Source organism: Crinia signifera, chromosome 7 (assembly GCF_055691185.1).
Source record: "Crinia signifera chromosome 7, ASM5569118v1, whole genome shotgun sequence".
Taxonomy (NCBI): Eukaryota; Metazoa; Chordata; class Amphibia; order Anura; family Myobatrachidae; genus Crinia; species Crinia signifera.
This window is the reverse complement of record NC_139223.1, coordinates 112002017-112019859: the sequence shown is the minus strand read 5'-3', so window position 1 is coordinate 112019859 and position 17843 is coordinate 112002017. Positions and strand designations below refer to the sequence as shown.

The window sequence follows — 17843 nt, the reverse complement described above, 5'->3', positions numbered from 1 at the left end:
TATAATTCTCTGCATAACAAAGAGGCGATCATTGTGAGCTGCGACGCAGACAAAGCGTTTGACCGTGTCTCCTGGTCTCACTTATCGAGGATACTACAAACACAACACTTTGGCCCAGATTTTATAAATATCTTTAATATGCTATACTCCTCCCCGGAAGCATGCATAACCATTAATGGACTGAACTCACCAACCTTCAGGTTAGCCAGAGGTACACGCCAGGGCTGCCCATTATCCCCACTGTTGTTTAATCTGGCATTAGATCCCTTAATACACACCTTCTACCAGGAAACCACATGGCAGGGATTGGAGCTGGGGGGGTCGGAGGTGAAGGTATCCGCCTTCGCTGACGATCTTCTATTATACATCAGCAACCCTAAACAAGCCCTCCCCAAATTATTGGGGATACTGGAGGTATTTTTAAACATCTCAGGCTTTCTGGTTAATTATCAAAAGACGGAAGCGTTGGCCGTTCACCCCGAGGCCAAGACTGGATGGGGAGCCACTTTCCCATTCAGATGGACCACTGAATTTTTAACATATCTTGGTCTACGCTTTTCCAGTAAGGTAGCAGATCTATATGATCTAAACTACTCTCACTTCATCGCCCAAATGATAGCAGACTTTCAAAGATGGAGACACTTACCACTCTCATATCTGGGACGATGTAGTCTATTTAAGATGGTTTCCTTCCCTAGATTATTGTACCCGGTTCAGATGCTCCCCTTCCTGCTGAAAGACCAAGATGTCTTAACCATAAACAGAGCCCTCACTAAGTTTTTATGGGCAGGTAAACGCCCCAGAATCTCCCAATTGAAACTGCAACAGCTCCAGTCCAAAGGTGGTATTAACCTACCATGTATACAGGATTACGCCCTAGCTGCCAATCTGCGTTACGCAATAGACTGGGTGAGTGGCGCAAATAATTACACGAATAGAGCACTAGATCAGTCCTTCCTCCACGAATGCACCCTAGACGCCTTATTATACATACCGCCCATGTCTGCCCCAACACATGTTAGAGACAATCCCCTACTCCAATCACCATACAGAGCCTGGCGCATCACACGGAAACGACTCCGTCTGCCACTCACAGTATCCCTCCACACACCACTGATACATAACCATGCTTTCCAAAATGGAAACCCAGACCCTATTTTCTTTACATGGCATCTACAGGGACTCAGGTCGATATTTCAGTTCCTAGGTGAAGATTATACCACCCCTCTCACCCTGGCACAGCTAAAAGAAAAATTTCCCCAGATACAAATCCCCCTGTTTGCCTACTTTCAGGTCAGAAGCTACATAACAAAAAGCTTACAAAAATTATGCAAAGCAGGCACTGACAGAGCGTTTGACCTGATGATAGTTTACAGAAAAGGAGAACCAATACCCACCTCAACACTACATGCCCATATCCGCCCCACTTTAGACCTCTCCAAGGTCAAAAAAGGATTGACACACTGGAAGGAGGCCTTCCCTGACACATCAATAGAAACTATCATAAAAGCAACAAATTCTTTAAACAAATTACTTATCTCATCATCTTATGCCGAGATGCATTTCAAGATCCTACATAGGGCCTATTACACACCCAAACACCGCTTCTTAATGGGAATATCAGACGACTCCAATTGCTTTAAATGCCTATCCCCAGAAGCTGACATCTACCACTGCTTGTGGACATGTCCCACGGTACAAACTTTTTGGCAAGACGTACAGCAATACATCACCCACACACTAAAAATAACTTTCAACATAACTCCCTCATGGGCGCTATGGAATATCCACGAGGCGGATACGCCCTCATCACTTCCCTGGGGTACCAGGTGCCTGCTGGCAAAAATAGCGGCAACCACTAAAAAAACCATCCTCTCCCAGTGGATACACCCCAATCCAATATCACTACAACTCATGCTCCCAAGACTAAAATTCCTTTACCAGATGGACTGGATAGAATGCATGTTAGACACAGAAACAGGGGCCAAAATTTTTTTTGACACATGGTTATTATACATAATTTCTCTCACGGCCCAAGAAAAGAACAACCTTAGACACGCTGTGTCACTCACAACCTGGTACAACATGGCCACCCTGGAAAGGGGACAGCCCCCCTTTTAGACTAGCACCAGATGTCCCATACATGCTATATGATAATCTATGGTTGAAATGTCAGAATGTCACAACGTGTACCTCCACAATGTATAACTCTATATTGCTATCTATGTAAAATGAAAACTGATATGCCGTTCATTGTCAATGTTATTGTACCATATATGACTTGAACTTATTTAATAAAAACATATTTCAAGGATGTTTAACCCTGCTGATTCGTTTAAGCCCTTATGGTGCCCATACACGTTACAATTATTGTATACAATATCGCATCTCAGCTTTGCAATGAGATCTAGTACAAAAAGTATGTGCAGCACATACTTTTTGTACTAGATCTCATTGCAAAACCGAGATGTGTGTGTGGTATACATTTTGTACCACACCCACAGCCATAGATGGTGATCATCGGCTACCAGGCAGTGTACCGTACTAGCAGGATACATATTTAATTTCTGGGCGTACACTGTGTATTACAATTATGATTTCCTTCCTTTTTAAATCAAGGAAGTAACATCGGAGTATCTAAATATAATTTGTGGTAAAAGGTAAAAAAAAAGTTCCCTGCTCTAAGATGATATAAATATATATATATGTAAGTGTGTGTGTGTGTGTGTGTATATGTATGTGTATATATATATATATATATATATATATATATATTTGTTTGAGGTGGCACTCCTGGATGTCCAAACCACAAAGTGTGTATTAAGGATCTGGTGCCTTCCTGGGAGATGATTGGGGCTGACCTCTCTGTACAAAACTGGCTGGGGGGGTGGTGGCGGCGGCACTCGGGAAAAAAAAAGAAGCAGAAAACGCAGGGAGATCGAGACCGGCCTTGTATCGCCACTGCTACTCCTCGATGTGGACCAAGCTAATGGGAACGACCAACTCGTTTCATCATCCGTGGACTTAAGGTGCGTACACACGGGGGGAGATATATTGCTAGCAATATATTGCTTGCAATATATTGCTGAGCAATATATTGCTCAGTGTCTCATTTTCAACAAGCGACCAGAGATGGTCGCTGTTGAAAACGAACCTCTGCTGGGGGTGCCGCAGAGGTAATTAGCTGGTCGCAGGAGCAAGCTCCTGCGACCAGCGATTACAATGGGGCAGAAAACGGGAGCGCGCACCTGGCGATTTATCGCCGGGGCACACTCCCAATCACTGGCAATATGGTCGCCTGTGACCATATTCCCAGCGATTATAGCCCCTATCTCCCCCGTGTGTACACAGCATTAGTCAGGATGAAGTCCATGGATGACTAAACACGTTGGGTGTGGCTATCAGCCACTTTTGATTTTAGCACATAAAGCATTGTAGCTCAAGCACCAGAACATTGCTTCTTGGTTTAATTTCCTTGTATGGTAGTTAGCAGAGGCATCACTAGTGGTGGTAGCCTGCACCGGGTGTCACCAAAATGCATTCTTCTCAGGAGTAGCTGGGTGCTATACTGTGACATTGTGCAGTGCCCAGCTCCTGTCACTGAGGATGGGCTTGCAATGCTTGGAGAGAATGCTGGACATGCCCCAGAGTGATGAAAACCTTGTCACACTGCAATGCTGCCTTTCCATGAGGGTCAAAGATCCGGAAATTTTGATCCTTGTCAAGGCTGTAACTACGTGTGGGCGAGCGGTGCACCACACAGAAGCACTACCTTCCCCACTGCCTATACTTCTGGCTTGCATGGTGCATGGAATGGGAGTAGCGCAGCAGAATAGTGCACCCCACAGCGGCCCGAAATCCGAAGACTGCTGTGGTTTCCGGGTGTTGGCATCCTTTCTCCTTGTGTGTGACATCACACACAAATGGATCTGGGCCAGCAGAAGGTGTTGCAGCACTGGACATTTTCACATAAGAAAAGGACCATGTTGAATGGCAAATTAAGGGGTAAAATTGCTTGACCTGGTAATTTGCTTTTCTTTGTATAATTGGTATTGATGTGGGGAGCACAGTACAGATCTGACTCGATGCCCTGACAGCAAGCTTGAGAGGTGTTTTTTTTTATGTTGTCAAAAGAAAAATAGAGGTTAGTCAGGGTAGCTTCTGTTGACTGGTTGCACTATTATTTCCTCCAGAGAACAGCAGAGCTGAAATGGCACAAATTCTTCACTGTTATATTCAATCTAAATCTATGCATTATATGAAGAGATTAAATCCAAATGTTGTTAGTTTTTCAAGAGAAGTGGTATAGCTTGGGAAGAGAACCTACAAATGAGCTTTGTGGGGGTGGGGTCTCCATCCAACTAAAGCATGGAGTATATTGTTCTGTAAAAAGTGTACACTGAAAGAATGCTTTCATAAACTATTCATGTCCTGAATTCCTAGGAATTGTAGTGTTTGTATGAGAAAACAGTAAGTAAGAAAGTCAAGTATAGCAGAGTAAGCCACGAGATTTTGAATCAAGTTTTGGCCTCTCAAGTTAGCAGTAATAAAATCATTGACCACCATAGTTATTGTGGTCTCTGAAGTATTGGGAACAATATCCTCACTAAGATTTGGCAAGTGGAGCATCTCAAGAAGCAGAGATATGACAGTGCTGTAATTTGAGAGAGAATATGGGTCAGGTTTTTTTTTTTTTTGGTATAGGATTAATCACTGCATGCTGCTTCAGGAAGAGAACAGGAGGGAGGAGAGAAATAATAGATTTCTGTTAAGTTTGGAATAGGTTCAGAAGGTTGATTGATTTTGTGAGGGTATGTACATTGCATCGCCTTACACACCGCACAATCTGCTGTATAACAATGGCGATAGTTACATGCTTCATGTAACAATACTGTGCCATCCATTGAATAGTTTTGTTGGATGTACAGAACATGCAATTGGATGGTGCAATCACACAAATTCATCAAACATCGTCCAATATATTATATCGTGTGTACCCAGCTTTAGACACTTAAGGTGCATACATACTGTACAATTTTTTTGACCAATTTCATTCAAAGACTTTTCCCTTGAACCCAGTGTCCTGGACGAAAGACAAAAGATCTAGCTACAGTTTATAGGCTCTTTTTAAAAGATATCCAAATTGAGCTGCATGCACAGTTGACTAACAACCTTGATGAACAACTGGCAGGTATGCGCATCATCATTCGTCGTTCATTGCAAACGTACTGAAAAATATTTTTTCACCAATTTTGTTCAGAATGGCCGAAATGAATGAAAATGGTCAAAAAAATTGTACAGTGTGTATGCACCTTAAGCTGACTGAAGTGAATGACCTAGATCAGCAAATGAGTGTGTCAAAGAGAACGGCCTCACCCACTGTACAATATGTATAGTACAGTGGTTCCCAAACTGTGTGCCGTGGCTCCCTGGGGTGCCTCGGAAAACTTGCAGGGGTGCCCCGGGTTGGTGATCCAGGACCAATTCAAATTATTTATGGTTAATTATTAATGGGCAAAACCAGTGCTGGTGGCTACCAATGGTAAAATGTGTTCAAACAGAAGCAAATCCTGCCATTTACCACATAACTGAACCTAAGAATTGCATATAAACCCAATCTAATAATTTTTTGGGGGGCCTAGTGGTGCTGTGAAAAAATTCCGATACTCTAGGGTGCCGGGATTCAAAAAAGATTGGGAACCCCTGGTATAGTACTTTGAGTCCTACAGGAGATAGGTCTGTCTCTGAAGTGCGGTCACTAGGTCTACAAGCTTGAGGTCGACCACTATAGGTTTAGTCACTGTGTCGACTTGGTCATTAGGACGACACAAGCATTAGGTCAACATGAGTGTCTCATGTTTTTATATCTTTTACAAGGTGGTTTTCTTGCTTTACTATCCAAGTGGTTATAGGGTGAGAATAAGTGTGCTCGAAGCGTGGCGAGCAAAGAAGTACACTTATACAGTATCCATGTCCAATTAGTCAACATAGACACAAGAAACATGATAAACATGTCTACCTTTTTCATGCCAACCTAATGCTTATGTCGACGTAATGATCTCATTGACCTAATGCATGTCGACCTAAGTTCTGTCGACCCATATCCCTAACTCAGTGGTAGCCAACCCTAGCCCTCGACAGCTACCAACAGTTCACATTTTCCAGACAACCTAGCTGCTGCACAGCTGCACTCATTAATCACTGACACATTTTAAAAGATCCACAGATGGAGCTAATTAGCTCACGTGATTCTGTGAGGAGACCTGCAAAACATGCACTGTTTGTTGGTAGCTCTCGAGGACTAGGGATGGCTACCCCAGCCCTAACTCCTATATAAATGAGAAAAGATTATTCTATTGGGCGTTGATGGTAGTTGTTTGGTTTGAGATGATGGAGTGTAAACACATTGAAAAGGCGTTGGGAGTTAGAAGGCTGAACAGAGCTGAGACTCTGGTATTATGTGTGTTTTGTGCCACTTTCACCTATGTTTAATGACAGCATTGATGCTTTCTTCTATAGTATTTCTTGTTTGTTTGGACATCTAATGAAGAAGTGTTTATATAATTAGGTGTTAGTGGTACGTGTTGGGAGCCTTCTAATGCTAGCTAAAATTGTGGTATTTACTGTAGGTTGGAAAGGTGCTAATGTTTTGGCATAAGATACCCTACATTTATTTCTCTATTTTGGCATTTTCTTGAGATGTCTGCAGCATACTGTCTGGGTAAATGTGCCTTATGGTAATAAATGTGTCTCATTAGCTCTGAGTCAGAATGATATGAGCAGCTATTCGGGTCTGCGTGTGATAATTGCAGAGTAAGGGGCTGTTCCTGCTGTCAGTTATTCTATGTACACCACCCTCCATGACATCACCCAGTTGCTATGCTGCGGAGAAAGCTGATAGCACAGCACTGTGATGAGCGCGTCTAGCTCCATCCCCTGGCTTTCTCTTGCAGTAAGCAGACAGCATTCTCATTTACATTCTCCTCCATCTTCTTTAGACAGGAAAACCCTCCTGGTCGTAAACCCTTTCACTACCTGCTAGTGCATTACAGCGTTATCCATCTGTCCCCAGGGGGTGCAGTACTCAGTCCTGGCCAGGGAGCAGCTGTTGTAGATACGCTGCTGCAGCTCTTCTGGGATTAGTGTGGGCTGTTATACCTAACCAGCTGATTGGGCTTCATTTCCTGTGACTGCACCTCACATGCACACCAGGGGAAGGATCTGACATTCCCAGCATGTTGGCTGTCTCTCTGTGTGTTCAGACAGACCAGCTTTTCCTTTCACTAAACCCCTTCCAATGTGGACCAAGTGTGGGAGGAGAGCGAAGGGATGCTGAGGAAGCTCATTTGCCAAAGGATATGTACCAGTAAGAGCGGATGCTTTCATTCTCTTTATCTATGTATTCGTGTGATCAGTGTGTGGATGAAAGAGGGAGTGGTGTAATCACTGGCCTTACAAGCTCTGTCGCCATAATGACAGAAGCATAAACTGTGTCTGATGTACAACAATTCCCTGTTTCTGTTGATGGTTTTGTTTATTTGCCAGGAGTCTGGGTGTGAATGTCTGTTTCCCTTGTGCATATATAACACTCTGTATTTTCTGGCTGCTCTTTGTCTTCTTGTCTATGATGGAGGACCAGACCAGTCTGTGTAGTCTGTAGCTCTGCATGGATGGAGACGTATATACTTGGATGTCAATGTATAATGTATTGTTGTTCTAGTAATAATTTTTTTGTTAGATCTGAGTTCATGTAATTCTGTATGTCGTTTAACAATATAATATAAACGTAAAAATAAATATTCTATGTACTATGGTGAAATATTCAGGATTAAATATGGACAGACACACATACACGCGCGAGCAAACACGCGTGAAAAAAAAAGGTTGAAATTTCCTTTTATGAGCATAACTTTCTCAGAGCTTTGAATGGAAAATGACTGAACATTGTAAGCTTCTTATATCACTGTGATGAAATGCACACACTGTATGCGTGTTTATTCTTATAAAACTCTTTTAGAGCTATAGTTCAATGCATATTTTATAATTGTTTACCTGATAAGGGGTGGGCAGCAGGCACAGTTATTCATATGACAGTTGTGAGTTTACACGCTCACACACGTGACAGATTTTGGAGGTGAAAATGTGAAACTTCTTTTAGGCCCTGTGACTGTGGTGGGAGTTTTATATTGCTGCTGTTCTTGATGTCTATAAATGGTCGTCCACAAAATATATTGTTAAATAATGCAGAATTTGTTGGTGGTGGATGCTACCAACTACTGGTTAACAGTTGACTATAGAGAAGTCGGTTTTAAATTTAATTTACCAATAAGCCTAGTAGTGAGCATCACCCTCCATTGTGGATTATACCACAACATGGTGGTCATGTCAGAGTATGTGATTTTTCCATTCTTTGTCCAAATATAATCTCTTTCGAAACCATTAAATTTACAATGATATAATCCATTGCAGTCCATCTGAAATATGTGGTGGACATTTACATGTCCAACTAATATGACTATATAAAGAGCTTTTTTAATTCTATGATAATACTCATGCTATAAGTTTGAGTAACGTTCTACCTGTATATTTTCTGATGCAGATAAAAACTTTGATGATGAAGACTCAGTTGATGGAAACAGACCCTCGTCAGCAAGCTCCACGGCATCCTCCAAAGCCCCACCTTCTGCTCGCAAATCGGTGACCATGGGGTCAGCTCGAAGGCCAGGGACAACCACAGCGGCCACTAAGTCAGGAGGTAAGTACAGGGGAGATAGGTTAATGCTGTATTTACTTGTGAACTTTCATATTTGTGCTTTAAAGTATGCATTGTACGAAAGTACCATTGTCATTGTGGAATCAGAGAAATGGAATTATCGGCGAGTATCAAATTCCTGTTTGTTATGTTGACATGGACATAATGTCGATGTTGACTAGGGATGGCCATCGACACCCCCCCCCTCCACGGGTTTTGATTGGCCCTCAGGCCCAAACACAATGGATGACCTTCGATATGTAAAAATATTGATGGCCATCCATTGCATAGTTTAGCACTATCGATGGCCAGTTGCAGAATTGCCATCGATGGCAATGATGGCCATCCCTAATGTTGACATTCATCAAGACTTTGAAGCAATGTTGACATGTTAGACTTGCATTTTCCTGGTGGCTGCAGCAGCATCTGGGCATGTGACTGGTGACTTGGTGAGACCTCCAGCATTTGGATGATAATTTTTCCCTTTTCCTACTACTTCCTATAGAGGGAGTTACTACTTCCTAACTCCCTCTAATGTCTAATCCTAACCTTCTACCCACTTAACCTAATGTCGACATTTCATCTATTGACATTCAGAGAATGATACATATTAAGTGCATACTTGCCTACTTTCGAAAACTAGTTTCAGGTAGATTATAGTTAATAGTAGAATTTTGCACAGTGCCCCATTGAGGGGGCGTGTCATGCTCCACCCAAAGGGCGTGTCTAGTTCCATATATGGAGAGATTGTGAAATGAGATTGTGAATGTGGCACCTAGAAGCGTGGGTGTGTACTGCTACATCTGAGAGGAATCTTTTAAAATGACTTATATCCAAATGTAGATGAGCCCCAAAGCAGTTAGTAAGAGATACTATACTTGGAAAAGTGCTGGGAAATGGTGCTGATGATTCAATGTAAATGTATCCATCTCTCATTCCTTTTTCCCAAAAAAATTTAACAGTGTAATGTGGGTTAGGTGACATGAGGGAGATTGATAGACTAATAAGGGAGATTGCTGCTATTTCAGGGAGTCTCCTGCAGAATGCAGGAGGGTAGGCAACTATGATTAAGTGTCAACATCATAACTTGATATATTGACATTGTTGTTAACTTTTGACTACATCCCTTTATTGGTGCTGCATTCAAGCTCAAGTCAAGGCTGAAAATGAAGTATTGTCTTAGTTCCTTGTTTCTTGAATGGATACAGTTATATTTTCCTAGAATGATCTATTAATGTCTTTGTCTAAGCTTTATCAGTGGTTAGTGGCTAATGTCCCCTTGTAAGTGTAATTTGGTTTCTTCTAAGAAAAATCAATATATTCCTCGGAGGGTGGAGGAATCTGCATCTTGAACAGTGTATAGTTTGATTGTGGAAAATGCATCTATATTTCACTCATCTATATTTCACTGCTTAATGGTCAAACGGTACCTACATTTTTTAACTTGTACAAATATAAGAAAACCTAATTTATTATTTATTCATGCAGTAGGCAGTTCTGCAGTTACTGAGTCTAAAAGGAGACTTCATAGTGGAGAATATGTCCATAGCATCTGATTGGCTTTTTACTTATTTTATAGAACATGAGTAGTTAGCGTGTGGCACTTCAGCTTCTGTGGAATTACACATCTTAACATTCCCAGCTGCACTTCTGCTGTTTGATCATGATAAAATTGTGGCAAGGTATGCTGTGTAGTTCTGCAGCAGATTTCCTACCCATGTTATAAAATGTAGTTTTATAATGCTACCTAGAAGTGGATTGGTTGCTAGGGGCAATTTCTCCACTATTGGCAAGACCAGTCACAGCTGAGTAATGGTGTGTACACACTGTACAATCCATTGTGAGATTTTGACTATATAGTCAAAATCTCATTGAGATTGCTCAGGTTTTTTACCTTGCAATCCCGATGCACGCTCCCAGGACAGCACAGCCAGGGCAGCACTGACTATATAGTTGAAATCTAATGCAGATAGCATCAATTGTATGCAAATAGCACATGATAGTGTTCATTCTAGCACTCGCAATCTTTGAAAACCCATGCAGTTCCTCTTCCCTGCCTGGGGTGTCGCTGTCTGCTGTAGTGCTTATAGCACAGTGTGGTCTGTATATCAGCACTGATATGCAAACCAGACCTGTGCTAGAAACACCACAGCAGACAGCGACACCTCAGGCAGGTAAGAGGAACTGCATGAGTTTTCAAAGATGGCGGGTGCTAGAATGAACAATACATGAGTTAGTAAAGATTACAAAGCAAGTTGAATAGCAAAGGAATCGCACAGTATGTACACGCCATATGATTCAATGACTGGCTTTCTTAGGCCCCACCCCATTTAGTTCACTTCTGCTAGACATATACTGGTGGCTTCCCACTGGGGACATTTAGATGCTGTAGGTTTAAGTAAAGCAATGCGGAATATGTGTGCGCTATGTAAGAAACTGTTATTATAATAATAATATAGCTTTATTACAACACTGGCGGATAGTGATACATGCACACAGTCAAGAATAACTGATCTCATTTCTACCCTCTCCAAATAGCAAAGGAAGGAGGTGCAGGAGCAGTCGATGAGGAGGACTTTATTAGAGCTTATGAAGATGTTCCGACTGTACAGGTAAAAATAGGTTCCGTGCTGTAATTTAGAAATGTCAGACAACAGCCACATACATGGAGATGATAGGCTAAAATAGTTTTTTGATGACTGTTATTACACAATATTAAAACTATGTTTTTTGTCATCTGATACACTCATCTCCATTTCATGCTGTTTATATATTTTGTAAGTTAACTGTTATGATTGTTTTGATTGTCAAGCTGCAGATCTTGCATTTATCCGCTACATAAATATTCGTGGACCCTTCTGAATGTTACTTTAGGGTCCTGTGCATGGTCATTCATACCTGCCATAGTAAACGTTCATTTACAAATAGCAGTACACTCGCAGGTACTTTTCATTTGGCGTGATGAGGCTGCATCGCAGCATGAACGAGCGTGGTTTTATCTGTAGAATATAATGTTACAAGGCAACATGTCTTCCCCTCTGACTTGTACACTTCTGACTATCACCTAGAGAGCTCATACAAACTTCATTTTGATGCCTTTATTCCTCTTTTTTCCTTCAGCCTATGGTGGACCACTGGTACCATGGGATATTCTAGGTCCTCCAGACCGGGCACCAAGGAGTTAAACTTCTGAGAGTGCAGCTGGGATGGCCTCCTTAATACCCTGCCCTGCCCCAGGCTAATCAGTTTTTTTCTTGGTGCCTCAGGAACAGGCACATTTGTAGGAGCAGGGTTTGTTCTTCAGCCCTGGTTTAAACTTCAGGTTTTTTGTTTTTGTTTTGTTTTTTTCTATTTCAACCTACAGCCATACCACACTGAATAGGCCCAATCTCATCCGATCTTGGCAGCTAAGCAGTGTTGGGCCTGATTAGTACTTTTGTGGGAGACCACATGGGAACACCAGGTGCTGTAGGTTGCCTGCTGCAGGCGCTGTGCACAGTGCACTGCAACAGAAGGAAGCACGCTGTGCTGGGTCTCTGACCTCCATGGCCAGATGCCTCAGCATCTCCACAAGGCATCGGGGGAGCCGCTGCAGCGTTTGGAAGCTTCGGTCAGGTAAGCGGAGTCCCGGCGTGGGGCTCCGGCATACCTATAGCGGCGACCACCGCTGGCGGAGGAGGCACCGCCGGCGGTCCCGGCAGCGGGGTCCCGTTCTTTCGGTCTCCCCTCTAGGCCACCAGGGCCGACCTGTTGCAGGTCCTATATGGGCATATAGCCCGGGTTAGGCTCCGGGAGGGGGTTAATTTTTTGAGCAGCCCATAGCTCCACCCCCAGCCCCAGTGCAGGTCCTTTGTTTCAAATTTCCTGCCTGGTTGACATAACTCCCGCCTCTCTCCTTCCTTCTGGTGCCTGTTTCAAACAGGTGTGCCAGAGTGTTAGTCAGACACTGCCTATCCTGCATGCTGCACGGAGGGAGACTTGAAGGAGAGACTGCTGGCGCTGAGTGTTATGCCTCCCTGTCCTGCACTGTCCTGGTGTCAGGTTGTATATCCCCCTTCCTCACCTCATGGTGCTGGTTGTTGGGAGTAGATGCCTATATAGGGGTTAATTTTTACCCTATTTTTTCTCACTAATTGAGGTTATCTGTGGTTTTATTTAGTATACTCTGTTACTTTACAGTTTATTACTACTGTGGTAGGCTCACAGAAGCAGATAACAGAGCCACTTATCTTATGTTTGTGTCTCTTCCAATTAGTGTAGTGCCTGTCATTACCCACTGTCCTAATTAAGGCTGTGTGTGTTTTTGTTTTTTGTCTCTATACTGTGTTTTTTCTTTTGGGTGTCATGGCGTCCAGGGGGCCTTCTCAGAAGGGTAAAGGTGCCTCTGCACTGCGTGCTTACACCTGTACTATGTGCAATGAAAATTTTGCTTGCACTAACAGAGACCATGGTGGCGTTTGTGATCGCTGTGCTGCGCCTAGCGAGTCCCCGCCCAGTCGTGCTGTGCCGGCTGAACCAGAGTGGGCTATTAATTTGTCCCAGGCCATGCGAGATTTGACTGGCAGCTCCTAGATTGTTGCAGTCGGGCCCTGTTTTGGAAACGCTTGTACCTCAGTCTGCCCCAGAGCCAGCTTGGGTGCAGGGTTTGGTGCAGGTCTCTTCAAATCTGCAACAGTCAGTTGTAGAGAAGAGAAAGTCTCGGGCTAGACCTCTCAGGGTCTTAGATACGTCAGACGATACGGACTCTGAGGGTTCTTTATACCCAGGGCAGAAGAAATCCTCTGAGGAGGAAGTGGAGGAAAATGAGGAGGTCACGGAGCAGGCCATACCTCATGAGGAGCATATGACGCTCGCTAGGGTGGAAGATTTGGTGAGGGCCGTTAGAAAGGTACTGCAGATAGCAGACTCCGATCCCACTCCCCCTTCAGGGATGCCGGTATTTAAACGCAAGAAGAAGGAGGTTACAGTCTTCCCTTCATCTCCTCAATTAGAGGGACTGTTTAAAGAGGCATGGAAACACCCTAATAAAAAGTTCCTTGTTTCCAGGAGGTTTACTGAGCTCTATCCCATGGTTGAAGGGGATTTGAAGTTATGGGAAAATCAGCCACCTGTGGACGCGCATATCGCGCGTCTAGTCCGTTCTTCCACTCTCCCTATTCCTGACGTGACTTCCCTTAAGGAGCCTACGGACAGGAAGATTGAAAATTTCCTAAAAGGAATCTACACTAATGCAGGGGCGGCCATTCGTCCTGCTACGGCAGGGGCTTGGGTATCTTTAGCTATCGATAAATGGCTGGATGCACTGGCGGAAGGTCTCAGAGAAGGTTCCCGAGAATCAGACCTGATGGAGTTGGTAGATAACATTCGGGAAGCAAATGCTTATCTGAGTGAGGCTACATTAGACTCCGGTACCTTCGCGTCTAGGATCTCGGCGGCCTCTGTTGCGGCCAGGCGGGCTTTATGGATCCGCACTTGGCGTGCGGATAGTGAGTCCAAGAGGGCATTGGAGGCCCTACCATTCTCTGGGGGAGTTTTGTTTGGTACCGAACTAGACAAGATTGTAGCGACCATTGCTGCTTCCAAGACGGCTTTTCTGCCCTCCGCAGCACCGAAACCGAGAGTTCCGGGGTTTCGTTTCTTTCGTCCCCAGGGGAAGGCAAGGGGACAGGCCTCCTCACGCTTCCAGCCAGCCCAGTCTAAGCCGCAAAAGACAAAGGGCCGTCAGCCCTGGTCGGGCCGTCGCCAGGCCCCCAAACAGCCTGAGAAGCCTACAGCCTGACTGTGCCCGCTGCCAGGACATCAGTCCTGTGGTGAGAGGGCGTCTGCTTCTTTTTGCAGACATTTGGGGGGAAACAACTTCCGACAAGTGGATTCGGGAGATTATTTCAAGGGGGTACGCCCTGTCTTTCAAAAGGGGTTTCCCCACCCGTTTTTTTGCAACAGGGCATCCTGCAGATGCCGACAAGGCTTTGGCCCTTCGCAAGGCGGTTCACTCTTTCCTTACTGCAGGAGTCATAGAACCAGTCCCGCCTCTACAGAGAGGAGGGTTTTTTTATTCCAACCTATTCCTTGTTCCCAAGCCGGATGGTTCCTTCCGCCCCATCCTGAATCTGCGGACCCTGAATCAATTTATCCGGGTCCCCAGATTCAGGATGGAATCCCTACAGTCCATTCTTCAGGCACTCCGGAGGAACGACTTCCTTGCATCGCTGGATGTGCAGGATGCATACCTGCACATTCCGATTCGGGAGAACCATCAGCGGTTTCTCAGATTCGCAATTCAACAGGAACATTATCAATTCCGGGCATTGCCATTTGGCTTGTCGACCGCTCCGCGTGTTTTTACAAAGGTGATGGCGGTCATGATTGCTCAGTTAAAACTACAGGGTGTCAGAATCCTGGCCTATCTGGACGACCTACTCCTAATGGCAGATTCACTAACGACGCTTCAAAGTCACATCCAGTTGACGTTGTCGGTGCTTCAGGATCACGGGTGGTTGATCAACTGGAAAAAGTCCAGTCTGGTCCCCACCCAACAGATAATCCACCTGGGAGCTTTGTTGGATACGCAGCTTCAGAAGGTCTTCCTCCCAGTCGACAAATGCAGGTCTCTTCAGGCATTGGTCCGGGAGTTCTTAGGCCGCAGAACAGTGTCTGTTCATTTCTGCATGCGACTTCTAGGCAAGATGGTGGCCTGCTTCGAGATGGTGCAATATGCCCAATGGCACTCTCGCCCATTACAACTGGAGCTCCTTCGTTGTTGGGATCACTCTCCCGTACGCCTGAAGTCCCAGTTCCTGGTGATATCCAGAGACACCCGCCTGTCTCTACTTTGGTGGCTGAATTCCACCCACTTAAGTCAGGGAAGATCCTTTCTCATCCTCGACTGGGTTATTCTCACGACGGATGCCAGCCTCAGGGGCTGGGGGGCCGTGGTGGAGTCCCACTCTTTTCAGGGCCGTTGGTCGGAGGCAGAAAGGAGGCTGCCGATAAACATTCTCGAGTTACGAGCGATCTTCCAGGCACTTCAAGTGGCGGGGCCTCTTCTGTATCACCGTGCAGTAAAGGTGCAATCCGACAATGCCACGGCAGTGGCTTACATCAACCACCAGGGGGGCACCCGCAGTCGGGCAGCAATGCTCGAGGTGTCTCGGGTCCTTCGCTGGGCAGAGAAGTTTCTTCTCGCGATCTCAGCTACATACATTCCAGGCCTTCTCAACTGGGAGGCCGATTTCTTAAGCAGGCAGGATGTCCACTCGTCAGAGTGGTCCCTCCATCCAGAGGTATTTCACCAGTTGGTGGTACGGTGGGGTCAGCCTCAGATCGACCTACAGTATTTGCCTCACGGCACAACCACAAGTTGCCTTGTTACGGAGCACGCACAAAGGACCCAGGTGCGTTTCTAATAGACGCACTGGCAGTTCCGTGGCCATTTCAAATGGTGTATCTCTTTCCTCCGATTCCTGCTTCAGCGGGTCCTTCAAAAGATTCAGGTGGAAAGGCTAATAGCCATTCTGGTTGCACCCAACTGGCCAAAGAGAGCGTGGTTCGCAGATCTCAAGGATCTCTCCAGCGCACCCCCGTGGCGTCTACCTCTACGGCCAGACTTACTCACGCAAGGCCCCTGTCTTCATCCAGACCTTCCCCGTCTGAATTTGATGGCATGGCGGTTGAGCGGTCGGTCTTAAAGGCTAGAGGGTTTTCAGACCAAGTTATTCATACTATGATTTCTGCGTGTAAACCATCTACAGTTAGAGTTTACCATAGGGTGTGGCGGACTTATTTTGCGTGGTGTTTAACGCGTAATTTGCCTCCTAGGCAATATTCTTTGTCAAGGTTATTGACTTTTTTACAAGAGGGACTGGATACAGGATTGCGTCTGGCATCCTTAAGGGTCCAGGTATCCACCTTGTCTGTTTTATTTCAAAAGAGGATTGCTCAGTCTTCTGCGGTTAAGACTTTCCTGCAGGGTGTTTTACACTTGCAGCCTCCTTATGTTTCCCCAGTTCACCCTTGGGATTTGATAATTGTTCTCAAGGCTTTACAGAAGGCTCCGTTTGAGCCTTTGGCGGAGGCCACTTTGCATTGGTTGACGTGGAAGACTGTTTTTCTCCTGGCCATCGCTTCGGCTCGGAGGGTTTCGGACCTAGGTGCTTTATCAGTTAAGACACCTTTTCTAGTTTTCCACGAAGACCGGGCGGTACTCCGTACACGTTTGGACTATCTTCCTAAGGTGGTATCCAGTTTCCACTTGAATCAGGAGATTGTTGTCCCGGCTTTTTTGCCTTCTGGTTCTTCTTCCGAGGATTCGGATTTAGTTACTTTAGATGTTGTGCGTGCATTACGCTTTTATGTTCGGAGAACCAAGGCTCTCCGAAAAAATGATTCTTTGTTTATTCTTTATGATGGACATAAAAGAGGCTGGCCAGCCTCTAAACAGTCCATTGCAAGATGGATCAGAGTGGCTATTCGTCAAGCCTATCTTTTCTCGGGTAAGCCAGTTCCGGCTTCTGTTAAAGCCCATTCTACTCGCTCGGTAGCAGCGTCCTGGGCGGCGGGCCGGGGTGCTTCTGCTGAGCAGATTTGCAGAGCAGCTACCTGGTCTTCTGTACATACGTTTATCCGTTTTTACAGGTTTGACTCCTTCGCCACTGCTGATGCAGCATTTGGTAGAGGAGTCCTCAGTGCAGTTAGGGAGCGTTCCCACCCTTGAGGGACTGCTTTAGGACGTCCCATGGTACCAGTGGTCCACCATAGGCTGAAGGAAAAAACAGGAATTTTGGTCTTACCTGTTAATTCTGTTTTTCTGAAGCCATGGTGGATCACTGGGCGCCCACCCTTCGCTCTTATCTACTGTGTTTGAGTGTATCTGTCTTGTTTCTTCAAGACTCTGGTGTTGGGGTGTGTGTATGTGTGGGTCGGCTTCGCCTTTTCCTGTTCCTTGGGCTTTGGTAGTAAGTAACTGATTAGCCTGGGGCAGGGCAGGGTATTAAGGAGGCCATCCCAGCTGCACTCTCAGAAGTTTAACTCCTTGGTGCCCGGTCTGGAGGACCTAGAATATCCCATGGTACCAGTGATCCACCATGGCTTC

The 17843-nt window shown here is 45.1% G+C and overlaps 1 protein-coding gene and 1 non-coding gene across 2 annotated transcripts in view; both read left to right on the top strand.

The window, feature by feature from the left end:
- Positions 1–17843, top strand: part of CLASP1 (cytoplasmic linker associated protein 1) — a 321194-nt gene that overhangs the window by 137930 nt on the left and 165421 nt on the right. Inside the window, exons 9-10 of the mRNA XM_083153636.1 lie at positions 8600–8755; positions 11291–11364. Of these exons, the coding sequence (XP_083009762.1) occupies positions 8600–8755; positions 11291–11364 (230 nt within the window). The remainder of the gene's footprint in view (positions 1–8599; positions 8756–11290; positions 11365–17843) is intronic.
- On the top strand, positions 12109–12227 carry LOC146023249 (5S ribosomal RNA). Its single transcript, XR_014452672.1, has one exon. It is a non-coding gene; the product is annotated as a 5S ribosomal RNA (ribosomal RNA).